At 54.8% G+C, this 14227-nt stretch overlaps 1 protein-coding gene across 4 annotated transcripts in view; it reads left to right on the forward strand.

The window, feature by feature from the left end:
- The window catches only part of EHMT1 (euchromatic histone lysine methyltransferase 1), a 145121-nt gene extending 134822 nt beyond the window's left edge, over positions 1-10299 (forward strand). For all 4 annotated transcript variants that reach the window (XM_041723837.1, XM_041723836.1, XM_041723838.1 and 1 more), the window contains exons 22-27: positions 119-196; positions 1114-1229; positions 2339-2425; positions 2872-2950; positions 8633-8808; positions 9005-10299. In XM_041723837.1, the coding sequence (XP_041579771.1) occupies positions 119-196; positions 1114-1229; positions 2339-2425; positions 2872-2950; positions 8633-8808; positions 9005-9182 (714 nt within the window). In that variant the 3' untranslated portion in view covers positions 9183-10299. The remainder of the gene's footprint in view (positions 1-118; positions 197-1113; positions 1230-2338; positions 2426-2871; positions 2951-8632; positions 8809-9004) is intronic.
- The last annotated feature ends 3928 nt before the right edge of the window (positions 10300-14227 follow it).

Raw genomic sequence — 14227 nt, forward strand, 5'->3', positions numbered from 1 at the left:
GCCTCTCACTTTTCTTCCCTGTGGGCCTGGCTTTCTGAAGGTGCATATCAAAGCTGACACACGTAGTAAGCAGAGCGCGCCCCCCCGCCCCCAACCTGATGTGTTATCTCCCCCGCAGTACTGCGTGTGCATCGACGACTGCTCTTCCAGCAACTGCATGTGCGGCCAGCTCAGTATGCGGTGCTGGTATGACAAGGTGAGCTGCGGCCGGGGCGAGCTGGGGTGGTGAGTCTCCTGTGGCCCTGGACTGTGCCTGGCCAGCCTTGGAGGGGAGGGCTGCAGGTGAGCCAGTGCGGGAGGGCAGACCCATTGGGGGCAGGGTTGTGGGGCAAGGCTGACCGGCTCCTGTGGCCGCCGGGGAGATGACTCTGAGCCCAGCATCCAAGGGAAGAAGCTCCAGTGCCGTTGGCATCGGGGGTTCAGAGGTTATCCGTGGTGCCAGGAACCAGGGTGACCTGGGGTGGGGACAAGAGAAGCCGCAGTCGATGTCTCCAGAGTCGCCTTGGGTGGAAAGGGCATGGCATGGGCCTGGGGGCATGTTTGCTGCCAAGTGAGAGGCTACAGCACTCACTCTGAGGGCATGTGCTCTACAAAGCACGGCCATGCTGAAGGTGGGCGAGAGCCAGCATCTCAAGCATAGTTCTCACTTGACAGAAGCCTCGGACACCATGGAGCTTTGGACTTGGCCCCAAGGTCCAGGGTGTTGCCTGGTGGCTTTGCCGTATCTGGGCATAGGACAGGGAAGCAGGTGGCCAGGTCCCTGCAGAGCAAGGCCCAGAGCGCAGGATGGCAACATGTGGCCAGTAAACCCGGGGTGCTGACCCCGTGAAGGCAGTGGAGAGGCCTGTGGCAGAGGCCTTGGGAGACTGAGGGTTCCAGGGAGGAGGAGGGAGGCCAGGCAGGGCGACAAGACTGTGAACCTGTGTGCACGTCTGCTCTGGTGCTTCCTGTCCAGGCACAAACGCACAACGTGACACTGCTGCCCCAGTGTGGAGTTTGACCGGAAACTGTCGTTTTTGTATCAGTGTTTTAGTTTGTAAAACTGTGTTGGTGTCAGTTTATTTAGCATGAATGGCGAGCCATGCTCAGTCCTGACTGCACGTCTGTCCCCAGGATGGCCGGCTCCTGCCTGAGTTCAACATGGCTGAGCCGCCCTTAATCTTTGAGTGCAACCACGCCTGTTCCTGCTGGAGGAGCTGCCGGAACCGCGTCGTGCAGAATGGCCTCAGGTAAGCGCCAGCTCCCATGGACCCTGCCCAGGTGTGGGATTCTGGGCCCTTCAGTGCAGGGAGACATCAGGGGTCTCTACTTTCAAGGTTTGAGAACAACTCCGGTTGCTTGACAAGTTCATTGTGTTTATGTGTATTTCACCAGACGGGGCGTTGTGTTTCCATGCATGTGCATGTTTGCAGTAGAGACATAGACACTGTCTTGTCTGAGCTCCTTGTCTCCTGATGGAGTCACAACTGGTGTAAATAATACGAGGCCTGCTGAGCAGCCCAGACATCAGTGAGGCCCGAGGACGGGGCCATCCAGGCCCAGGAGCCAGAGGCTAGGGAACAGGCTCTTCACTTCCAAATGACCACATGCACGGCTACCCTAGGGCTACTGTCACTCTGTTTTAAATCTCAAACCATTTCTGAAATATTCTATGTTGTCTGAGTGTCTGTAACAGCAGGAGCGCGGGGATGCTCAGGTATAAAACATTGCCGACCACATGGGCCCCTTGTTCTTAAGCAGTCAGGGCACACGGTCTGAGAGGTCTGGCCTGCACCCCTGACGGTGAACTTTTCCTCTCGGGCATGTGCTTGAGAATTAGAAGACCTCCTTGGCTGTGAGTTGTGATGGGAGATGCACACATGACGTCCGTCTAGCTTCACAGTATTTTGTTGGAGTTTCTCAGTATCTGTGGTCGGAGAGTGCTTCTGACCAGCCCTCCTGTCCCCGTCTCCCCGAGGACCCCTGGACGCACCAGCACCAGGGGACAGGTAGTCCCCATTGACTCTGGGCCTGGGAGAGCTCCCTGCCTGCCCTGAGGGGACACACAGTGTCAGCCCTTCTGTCCTTCACTGCTGCCTGGGGGCATGGCCACACCTGCCCCCATGTTACAGATGAAGGAACAGGCATAGGGAGGGCTGGGCGCTAGCAGTCAGGCCGAGTCCTGGGTGCGTCTCCCCCTCTGAGGGTGGTGTGCTGAGGGCTTCCTTACACACAGAGTTCCAAGGTGCTGTCCAGACAGGAAGGCAGCATCCCGCACCCTATGTGCTACTGTGGCTGACAGTGTCATCAGCACATGAGCATCAGGGAACTTGGCTGTGAATGGCCGACTGTCTTCCAGGGCGAGGCTACAGCTCTACCGGACACAGAACATGGGCTGGGGCGTGCGGTCCCTGCAGGACATCCCCCTGGGCACCTTCGTCTGCGAGTAAGTGAGTGCCTGGGTCACCCCAGGGCTGCCGCTGCTGCTGCCCCTGCCATTTCGGGCACAGCACAGCAGTGTGGGGTGAAGGGCTGCCAGGGCCCTGGCCATGCCTGGGACTTGTGGGTGCCCTTGGAAACCAGCCCATGTCGTCTCCACCCCTCACCTATCTCCCTGGTTTCCACCTGCACTTAGCCTCTCACTGAGTCTGGGGCTGTTATGGTGGTTGTGGTCAGTGGTTCCAGGACAGTGTCATCATAGGTCCGGGTCAGAGGAGGAGTTCCTGTGTCATCATCTTCCAGGACCTGAAGTTAGATCCCACCCAGTCACGGGCATATTCTCTAAACATTTGTCCATAGCTCCAGGGGGGTAGGCTGTGCCAGGGCTGCCCTGGGCCCCATCCTGCAGTCAGGGGGGTCTTGCTGTCCTCACCTGCACCCTGCTGCCCACAGGTATGTCGGGGAGCTCATCTCTGACTCGGAAGCTGACGTTCGGGAAGAAGACTCTTACCTCTTTGATCTTGACAACAAGGTAACGCGTTTGGAGGGGTTGGGGGTAGAGAGCTGGCTGTGGCCGTGCGGCGTGGGAGCGGTAAGGAGGCTCACCCACACCGGCCCAGCGTCCCTGACAGCCACACTGGCACACTTGTGCATGCAGGGTTCGCAGGGCACCTGCACTTGGGCCGTGACCCGGGAGGTCCCTGAGCTCATGCACGAGGAGCCTGCCTGTGACCCCAGCTGTTCACCAGGGTTAGAGCTCGCAGCCATTAGGGGAGTGGCCGCGTGCGCATGGTGACGAGCAAACAAGAGCCAGCCTCACAATGGGCAAGGGATCTCGAGTGTGTCTCAGCTACCATCCTGGTTGTTGGGACAGCGGGCGGGCCCCAGGCTTTACCCCGAGACCCGGGTTTCCAGGGCATTTGGAGGCTGCTTCCTGCCCTGATGCCTGTGCTGCTCTTAGTTCCTGATTTGCCTGCTTGAGAACTTCCTGGCATGGTTGGCATGGAAGTAGGGACCCAAGCCCAGGCCTTTATGCCTGCCCGCCCCAGCCCTGCCCCCGAGCTCAGCTCTCAGAGCCACGTGTGCAAGACAGGCCTTCTGGGAGGGGAAACCCGTGTGCCAGGTGGTCACGGGATGCAGGTGCTGGCAGCCTCCACCTGAGACCCTCCAGGGAGCCCCCCGCCCGCAGCACCCCCATCCTACACCTTGAGCTGTTGGCCTGTTTGGCTTGTGGCAGTCTTGACATGTTCTGGGGGAAACGTTCTTTGACATTTGTGTCTTGCAGATGGCTTCTCTCTGTGCCTTGTTGAGGTCTTGATGCCTTTTAATGAACAGAAGTTTTTATTTTTATTGTAGTCGAATTTATCCGCTCTTGCTACATGCTGTGGGTGTTTGTAATGCCTCAAGTGAAACCAGGATTTTTACAGCCAGGACTATACAGAGGCACATGTGTGGCATCTCCAGAAATCAGGCCGACCTCATGTGGGTGTGTCGTCGTTGCACTGCAGGGTCCAGCATTATTTTTCCCTGTGTTGACATCTGCATGACTCAGGACCGTTTGTGGAGGAGATGGTATTTTCCCCACCCCTGCGCAGCGTGCCTGGGCTCCCTTTGTCCCGTCTGCCAACCATCCTACCTTCTGTCCTCTTACCTTGGGGTCTTGAGAGTGTCTTGCTCTTCTTGGTCTCTTAGTTTCTGTGTAAGTTGGAGAGTCAGCTGGATAAGTTGTACAAAACCCGTAGGATATGATTAGGGCGACATTGAACCCATGACCTGGGGTCATTGGGGTTTCTGCCACCTGCTTTTCTAGGTGATGAGTGCGGTGTATCCTCTGCTGGTTTGTCATCTTCAGTTGCCCCTACTGACACTCGGTGGTGCCCTGTGTGGGATCTTGTATATGTTCTGTTGGATTTTTTTTTTTATCTGATAAGATTTTGACCATTTTACTTTTTGGGTCAAATTTTATTGTAACTCTTTTACATTCAGTCAACTTTAAGCCTGTGATTTTAGTTTTGACAAATGTGTGTATGGTCTAATTCTCACTGTGAGCAGGGTCTGGAGCACCCCGGCCCTATGGCACCCCCACCCTGGTTGGCCGTGGAACTGCCATCTGTCTTTGCTGCGGGGTTTTTCCCTGCGCAGAGCTCCCATACGTGCAGTCAGAGCATGTGCTTCTCTGTGTCTGGCTTTGTGATCTACCTGAGTGGTGGCAGGTCCCACGACCCACTGATGCCCATCACCGCCAGGTGAGAGGCCGTTGGCAAAGATGGGGCTGGCCTCGCCCCCACCCGACTCCTGCCCCACATGCTGCTCCCTTTGGCCTGTGTCCGTGGCTTGTGCATCCTGGTGTGTGAGGGGCCGTGAGCACAGAATGGCCTCCCTGGGTCTGCCCAGCTCAGGGCTGTGTCCCATGGGCATGGCTGCACCTGTGCACCCTCTTGCTCCCTCCCCGTTTCTAGGATCTGACCAGCTGGTACCGTGACACCTGCCCTCTCCCTGGCCCAGACTGTCCCCAGGCCCTGGTTCTGTTCAGAGCCCAGCGTTGCCCTCTCCCTGCTTTTCTAGAACCTTTTGTATCTGTCTCCTTTGCCTGAATCTGCCCCAGTTGACCAGGGCACCCCCGCATGCTCGGCATCTTGGAGGGACGAGGGTGGGCACAGGTGATTTATCAGAAAGACTTTAAAGAGCAAGCAGCACACACATGGTCAGGGACCGTGTTAGAGACCTGAGGAGCCTCGTGCACTGTGGAAGGAGACTGTGTTCCCGCAGCTGTGAATTGATGCTGAGCAGCAGGCGTGAGGAGCTGGTTGCCCCAGAGGTGGGCAGCCTGCTGTTGGTCTGCATACCTGCGCCCCTGCCCCTTGGAGCCTGGAGGCGGGAGCTTAGGGAAAACCAGAAGAACAGTCTCACTGGGGGACGCTGGGCAGGAGGTGAGGGGTGCGCAGGCAGCGTGGGGCAGAGGGCTCACGTTGCTGCCCATCCCCTGGCATGGGGGATCTGCCACGTGTCCTGCAGGCTTCAGGGGGATGGGGTCTCCCCTCAGAGGGTCCTGGACAGGCTGTAGCCTTTCTGTGGGGGCGTTGCCCCTGGCATGGGGCCTTCTTTCCCTGTGGACGCTTGGCCCTTCTATGGGCCCCTTAGTTGTCCTGCCCCTCACCCACGCCAGGTGCCCCCTCTGCTTCTTGTGGTCGCTTAGTGAGGAAGAGAGAGTTGCTCCAAGATCCCTGTTTGTTGCCTTTGTGGACGGCTTCTTCTTCATATTGTGACAGCGCTCACTGTACAGAAAAGTAGAGAAAGCCCTGTCCTCAGATCCCGTTGTCCATCTGTCATGCCGACAGTGTGACATCTGTCACAGAACTGCTGTTTCCTCCTGAGGAGTCTGTGTGCGCCTGCGGTGGTGAGACTGAGCCCAGTTTCCCCAGACTGCACCACTGGTTTGCCCTGGCTGTCCCTTCTCACAGTGGCAGCCACCCCCTCACGTGGTCCAGCCAGAACCCACATCTGTGTGCGAGCCGACCCGTCTCCCATGTTGTCTGCACACGGGATAAGAGCAGAGGTGTCCCAGAGGCCACAGGGTCTGCCTCCCCCAGCTCAGGAACAGGGGAGTCACGGCTGCCTGCCCTTGTGATTCCTGGCCCTCCAAGAGGCAGCCTGCCCTTCCTGTTTCCTACAGATTCTTCTGTTGGGAGGAAAAAGCTTCCCCGCCCAGACCTGGGCTTGCAAGTGACCCTCAGGGTCAGGCGGGTGAACATGCGCTCCTGCCATTCTGTCACCATTTGGGGGCCAGCAGAGCCAATGGTGGTGCAGGGTTGGGACCTAGTTTCCCTTCTCCTCACATGTTGTTGTGGCTCCTGGGTGCTCTGACCCATTGTCACCAGAACCGTGGCCCGTGGAGCCTGCTCACGCTGCCTTGCCTCCTGTAGCATCCCTGTGTCCACCTCCCCTCGTGTGGCCTCAGATTTGTCTAAGCTGCCCCGGGGCCTGGCCATGGAGGTAACGCTTCGTCACCATGTCAGGACACCAGGGTGCTCGCTGTCTGCAGGGTGCCATTGACCCTGCATGGACTCCTCAAGGGCAGAACTCTGGAATAAAGGAATCACTAGGCATGTGCTCATACCCTTGTTCCTGCAGGAGTTTGCCCAGGCCCTGGCCATCAGCATCCTGCCTCTCAGCAGTGTCAGATGGTTCAGTGGAGCGCCAGTGACGTGCCAGCCACAGGCACAGTCCCGCAAGAGTGTGCAGCCAAGTGCGCCAAGCACCCGCTTGCAGCACGTGGTGCCATTTCTCTGGGTGGGTGAGTGAGCAGTTGGATTCACAGGTGTGTTTATCTTAGGGTTGGGGCACCCGGTTGGCTCAGTTGGAGTGTGAGGCTCTGGATTTTGGGCTTATGAGTTTGAGCGTCATGTTGTGGCAGAAAATACTTTTACAATAAATAGTAAGTTCTAGAATCTTGCAACTTACTTAGTTACATAAAGTATTTACTAGTTTTGGAAGTGGAGACTATACGAAGGTATCCTATTCAGGAAGGTCTGTCCATTCTGTTTCCGTTCACTGCCCCCAGGGAACTTTAGAAATACAGGGAAAGCGTCCACGTGTGTTCCTGTTTCCTTGCCTTTGTTAGAGGAAAGGTGGAACCCTCTCCCCTCCTGTTTCTGAGGCACGTCTGGAGCTCCAGGGTCATATGCTCGGGTACATGCACATCACCCTTGTGGTTTGGGGAATGTTGAAGTTGAGTCTAGCCCTCCCTGTAGCTACAGCAGCATCTGCGCTTGGGGGCCGTCTGGTGACTTGCACAGCCTAGGAGGGAGGGACGTGCACTGAGGATTTCCAGTGACCCTTCTTTCCTGCTGTGTCACCCATGGAAAGACAGGCTCTGCTGGACGTCACTGAGGACTGTGTGATCAAGAGCTCTGGTGTCCCCTTCTGGTCGCATAGCTTCCAGGTCACCTCGGGCTGGGCTCCATTGGTTTTCTGTTCTCTTTAGAATGTGTCCATTTTTTCGGTTCTTGGTCCACATTTATGTATTGGTAACTGCCACGGGCTGCTCTGAGGCATATTGTGTAGCTTGATTGTGGCGGGGCTGGGGTTTGGCTCCTGTGCATCTGTCCCCCGTGTCCCCTGGCATCTATCTTGGCTCTGGTGGGGACTTGTGCACATGGAGCCTGAGCCCCACTGTGCCTGCTCGTCATGGTTCCAGCCACTTGCTCCCGACTCTATGTGAGGGTCCTCCCCTTGGACCCCACTCAGCCAATGCAGGTCAGAGTTTGTCAGGCTGTTTGCAGGAGGGGAGGTGCTTTCCACAGGGTGGGGCTCCCTGCACGTGAGTCCAGGACACCTATGGGCAGAGGCCAAATTCTGAGCCATGGGAGTGACTTTGGGGTCTGCCCGGAGGTGGGACTGCTGGGCCAGGGGCACATATGCCTTTGGTTTGGTGGGAGAATTGTCTGAGTCCAGTTTTGCCCCCAGACTGCTGTGTGCAGGGCAGATACACGGAAGGTCCCCTTGTCATTGTGTCTGGTTTTCCATCCCAGACGTCATGCTCGGTTCCTGTGACCATGTGAGGTCCCTGCTCATCGGCTCCTCATTGTGAGGGGCAGATGTGGTGTGACCGGGCTCTCTGCTCAGGGCCCCAGGGGCAAAGCAGTGCACAGGGGAGACATTCCTGCTCCTACTGAGGGTTGTAGGACACATCTCCTCATGGCCGTGCACAGCCCTGGCCCATGGTCCCTCGACCTTGCACCCTCAGCTCCGGGTCTCTGCTTCTTACAGGGTGAGACCAGGCCCCAGCCAAGTTCCTTTCTCACCAGTGTCCCCTCTGCTACATCGCATACATCACCCCGGCAGGGTCCTGGGGCCACCTGTGCCACCACTCCTCCCTGCGGCCGTATCCCTGTGTTGTGCTCATAACCACTGCTCGGGAGCCTCCTGGCAGCCCTCAGCCTCAGCGCTGCCTCCCTCCTCCTTCCCACCTGCCCAGCTGCTCCTTGGGATCTGGCCCTGCTCTGTCCCTAGGTCCCTGGGAGCTGCCCCCACACCCCCATACCTGGCAGCAGCCGAGCATCACATGGTGCACACCTGGCTGGTGCAGCAGGAGAGTGTGAGTGGGTGGCCTCCCCCAGCACGGAGGCCTGCTGTGCCCCTACCTTGGGGGCGAGTTCCTGCCTGCCGTCCACAGACTCCTGTGTGAGCCCCTGCTCTCCTTCCCGCCTGCTAGGATGGCGAGGTTTACTGCATCGATGCTCGGTTCTACGGGAACGTCAGCCGCTTCATCAACCACCACTGCGAGCCCAACCTGGTGCCTGTGCGCGTGTTCATGTCCCACCAGGACCTGCGGTTTCCCAGGATTGCCTTCTTCAGCACCCGCCTGATCGAGGCTGGGGAGCAGCTGGGGTAGGTGCCACGGTCCCTGGGGCGGCTGGGCTTGGAGACTTCCTGGGTGCTGCACTCATGCTGCTCAGCACGGGCTTCTCCTCAGCGGTTCTCTGCTCCACCCCATGAGTGGGGACTGACGGCTGCTCAGGCCAGGCCCACCCTGCTCCCCGGGGTGTGCGGCCCAGACGCCACCCTGAGCTCTGCTCTCTCCCAGGTTCGACTATGGGGAACGCTTCTGGGACATTAAGGGCAAGCTGTTCAGCTGCCGGTGCGGCTCCCCCAAGTGCCGACACTCCAGCACGGCCCTAGCGCAGCGGCAGGCCAGCGCCTCCCAGGATGGCCAGGAGAACGGCCTGCCTGACACCAGCTCCTCCACCGCGGACCCGCTATGAGCAACAGCCAGCGTGGGGCACCAAGCGGCGGTGCTGTTCACACTGCAGTTGGAGAGGAAGGAGATGTGCACACGACGCCTAAGGGTCCTGGCCTGGGGCTGCAGGGACATGGGCCGCAGCTTCGAGGTCCCGGCGTGGTGGCCCGCGGGCTGGGGGCGGGCGCTCTGGAACACTCTGGGATTCTGCGCTGGCGTGACCTTGTGAGTTTCTGATGATGGTTTTGTCGTTTCCACGTTTCTCATTTCCCCTCTGCTCCCCTGGTTCCCGTTCCACTGTGGGGCTTGTTGGCAAAGTCCTGTGGGCCCAGGCTCCCCATGTGGTGCCCGCCGAAGACACCATCACCTGCAAGCTGCTCCATTGCACCTGCCTGCCTGGGGCCTGCGTCAGCAGGTGCCAGCTTCTGGGTGCTGTGCAGACGCCATCCCCACCTCGACCTAGGAGAGGTCAGGGCCGAGCCATCACTAACTTTGGAGAAAATGTGGGTTTGCTTTTTAAAGAAGTCCTATATCTAGTCCTATATATCAGACCTCTAATGCATTTCTTTCCGAGGAAGCGGTTTGTTGGGTGCAGGAGGGCTGAGGCCCACGGAGGACCCCGCACCAGCCCCGCCAGCTCAGCGATGCTGGCGCCTTCTTGTTGATTTTTAAACCACATGCTATGATGATGAATAAACTGATTTATTTTCTACCATTATTGAACATTAGGACAAATAAAAAACACAAAACACAGACAACGGTGCTGATTCTGGTGTGGTTTCTACTCACCATGTGAAAATAAACTATCAACTGTATAAAGAGAACAAAGTGATTTTAGAATAAAATGCAGGAAAAAACTTTTTTTAAAATGTTAGTCTTGTCGTGGAATAAATTCGCCATCACCTTTTGTGTGACGGCCCGCCAGGTCATATACTTTTTTTTGGCATATACTTTTTTAAATACTGTAACTAGTGCAGTAGCAGTGGGGTTTTTGTGCGGCTCTTCTAAAACATTCATGATGCAGTCATGTTTATTTTTTTCTGTTAAAATGTTTTTGACAGTTTTAAGAGCAGTCTTTTGGCTCAGACCATTTCTTGTTCTGTTTTCAATGAAATCAATAAAAAAAAAAGAAGTACTTTAAATGAGGTTTTTATTACGGTATCATGTTTGAACTGGTTTCTGCAAAGCCCCTGTGCTGCCTGTGGGGTACTCCCAGCACCCCCAGCCCTTGGCCAGTGGACCACTGCTTCCTTTCCGCCACAGACTTGCCTGTGAAGAGAATGCCACCTATACCTACCCCAAGGCAGATGAGAGGAGGGTCTGCATGTGTCGCTTTGTGTGTGTGCATGCATGTTGTATGAGTGTTACACACGTGTGTGTGTGTGTGCACGTGCATGTCTGTACCCCCAATACTAGGCTCCAAGGCGCAGCACCAGGTAAGTCCCCACAGTCCTGAATCAGGTCTGCTTTTGAACATGATGAGGCTGGTAAGCCTGCTGGCAGGCTGTGACCTCTGCCCCTCAGCGGGCATCCACTAGTCCCAAGCCCCCCACCTCTGTTCTGTGCAGGGCTGGCCTCCCCACTGGGGCGCCTGTAAACACAACAGGAAATAGCCGGGTGCTCGGATGTTTTACACAAAAGATGTCTTTAGAAGACATTTATCTGAAACGGTAACTGTACTGTGTGAATAGCTCAGGTGGGAGGCCTTCCCTCCAGGCCTTTGGTTGAGTTGTCACATGGTGTTGCCCCAGGAGGGTGACTGCAGGCCTGGGGGTGCATGGGCACTTGGGACCCCAGGGAGTGGAGGCGGGCTCATCTATGGCAGGGTGACGTCCTTTCTTCCCCAGGCTTGTCATCTTGGTTCTCTGAGTAGTGCCCTTGAGTGGGGACTGTGCTGGGGCTGTGGGTGGGGGTTGGGCTGGGGGTAGGGGTCCTCAAGGACTTGGGATGTCAGGCCATGTGGACCCACCAGCCCTGTGTGGCCCTCCCCCAGCGACACCCCCACCTGGGTTCCTGAGTTCATTACCTTGGGCGCGGGGGGCAACGTAGGAGTGCAAACCACTGTTTGTTGGACCAGGACCCAGTCTAGCCTAAAACCCTGGGTGTGTTACGGAGGCCGTGGGGTGGGGATCCCCCCCCCCCCCAGCAGCATGGCAGCAAGTCATGAGCATCTCAGATGAGCCCCCACAGGATGTGGCTTTGAGGAGCTTGACGTCCGTGCTGGGGGCTGTTGTGTCTCACCTGGTCTCTCAGGACTACGTGCTCTGTGGTGGCCACCTCAGACCAGGAACAGCCCTATGGCTGGGCTTGGGGATCTTGTGGGGCCTCCCAGGGCAGCAGAAGGTGAGCAGGGTCGCCCGGCTGTACCTCTCCTCGCCAAAAACGAAACAGTACGTAGGAACTGGAGAGACGGGGAAGCCTATGGACGCACCCCTTCTCGGCTGCCGCCCCCCACCCCCATGTGTGGACGTTGGCCATTGACCCTTTCTGACATGCGGGTGCAGGTTTCCAGCCTCCACCAGCGACAACGGTGCTGGGAGGCAGCCTGCTGTGTGCCGTACCCTCGAGCATTGTTCTCTTAGCCAATGGGTTGAGAGAGACTTCCTGTGATGCACGTTCTGGAGTTGACCCCTGGAGGGTCACTCGTCACACGTATGCCAGCCTGTGCACCAGCTGGGCATGTTTCCTTCACACGCATACCTGTCATGCTTCCTGCTTTTTCCAATCACAACAAAATGAGACTGAAATGAGGCCTCCGTGTGCCACATTTTTAAAAAAATTATTCATTCATTCATTCATTCATTCATTCATTCATTTTTAATTGGTTTTTGTATGTGTGTTACTTTTTACACTTGTAGATGAGCCTAAGGATCTCCACATGTATTGCAGGGTGGCCTTTCCTCTCATGTGAGTTTGTGCAGAATTTCACTGCGGTGTTTGTGTTTCCCTTATTGATCGTGTGGGCTTCTTACATATCGTATCGTACTTTGGTACTACGCTAAATTTAAGTCTTTTTTATGTGGTAAGATCTGACTGTGACTTTTGATTACATGCTATATTTAGAAAAACTTTCTCTACCTGCAAATCGTAAAAATATTCTCCAGCACTTCTAGTATTTTATTTTTCAGTAGAGCTCTTGAATCTAGATGGGATCTATTAGCTGTAGGGTATGAAATAACTATACATTTAATATTTTAAAAGTCAGAGTGCAGTTTACATACGCTGAACCCAGATACAACTCAGAAGTTTTGACAGATGCCTTTGCCCATGTCCCTTCCCAGAGGACAGGACATTCCCATCACCTGGTTCCCATCGCCAAGAGGCGTCTCCTGTTTAGGTTCCTTCCACCATAGATTAGTTGTTCCTTTTGTGGAACTTGATATAAGCAGAGCCACGCTGTAGGGGACTCTTCTGTAGCTTCTCTTGCTCAGTTTTTTTTTTTTTCTTTTCTTTTTTTTTTTTTTTTTTTTTTTTTTCTGGCTCGTGTCAGTTTACTGTGGAAGAGAATCCCTAGTGAGGATATGCAGTTTTGTTGACTCATCCCCCATGGCACGTGCATTTACGCCTCAAGTCTGAAGCTGTTGCCACTATAGTCTGCACGTGGTTCTGTCCGTCTGGGGAGAATCCCCGGGTGTGGGTTTCTGCATCGCGTGGTCAGCACATGCTTTGCCGTGGCTGTGCCATCCCGCTCACCGGTCACTGGTGATGGAGCTCTGCCTGTGTCCTTGCTAAGATGGTTTCCTGTCTCTGATTCCGCCCACCCCGGTGAGCACATGGTGGTATCGTGGGTTTCGCCTGCATTCCTGAGGACTGGTGAGGAGCACCTGTTCCAGACCCTTGCTGTCTGCGCCTGGATCTTCATTTGCAACATGTTTGGCCTTTTGTGCATTTTTAATTGGATTCTCTTTCCACTGCTGAGCATAGGAGTCCTTTGTGCCTTCTGGATACAAATCCTTGTCAGACACAAGTATTTACATGTTTTCTCTCCCTCTGTTACTTTGTGTTCATTTTCTTAAGAGCAGAAGTTTACAATTTTGGGCAACCCCAGTGTTTCTTTTCTTTGGGGGACAGATATTTCTCTCTGTTCTGCTCCAAGGTTGGGAAGATCATTTGCCATTTTCTTCTAAAGCATTATAGTTTTAGATTTCATATTTTGGTGTGTGACCATCTTAAATAACACTTAAATAAATAAAGAAGGAGGTTGAGATCAAGTATGTTCCTCTCCAGTGTGGGCATCCAGTTGTTCCGTACTTACTTGATTTTAAAAAATATTTAGATTCTCCCATTGAATGGCATTGCCTCCTTTGTAGATTTTTTTTTTAATATTTATTTATTTATTCATGAGAGGCACAGAGAGAGAGGCAGAGACACAGGCAGAGGGAGAAGCAGGCTGCATGCAGGGAGCCCGACGGGGCCTCGATCCCAAGACTGTGGATCCCCAGGATCGCTCTTTGAGCCAAAGGCAGACACTCAACCACTGAGCCCCCTAGGCGTCACTCCTTTGTAGAATGTTAATTGACATGCATGTGGGCTCCATTTATGAGTTGTTCTGTTCCATTGATTATGGGCCTATCTTCCTGTTTTTATTACTGTAGCTTCATTTTAAGTATCAACATCATGTGGTATAAGTACTCCAAACTGTCCTTATTCTTGAAGATGATTCTTTGATAACTGACTGTTGTAGGACCTTTGTATTTTTTTAATAAATTTATTTTTTATTGGTGTTCAGTTTGTCAACATATAGAATAACACCCAGTGCTCATCCCGTCAAGTGCCCCACTTCAGTGCCCGTCATGACCTTTGTATTTTTTTCAAGACTTGTTAATGTATTCAGTTGAGAGACACATTGAGAGTGAGTGAGAGCACGAGCTAGGGACAGAGGCAGAGGGAGAGGGTAATGTGGTCTCCACACTGAGAAGGGAGCCCAATGTGGGCTCCATCTCAGGATCCCGAGACCACAACGTGAGCTGAAGGCAGACGCTTCACTGACGGAGCCCTCCAGGCGCCTTGGCCCTTTGTATTTTTATGTAAGTTTTAGGAAGAGCATATAAATATTTAACAGCAACAACA

Source organism: Vulpes lagopus, chromosome 12 (genome assembly GCF_018345385.1).
Source record: "Vulpes lagopus strain Blue_001 chromosome 12, ASM1834538v1, whole genome shotgun sequence".
Classification (NCBI taxonomy): Eukaryota; Metazoa; Chordata; class Mammalia; order Carnivora; family Canidae; genus Vulpes; species Vulpes lagopus.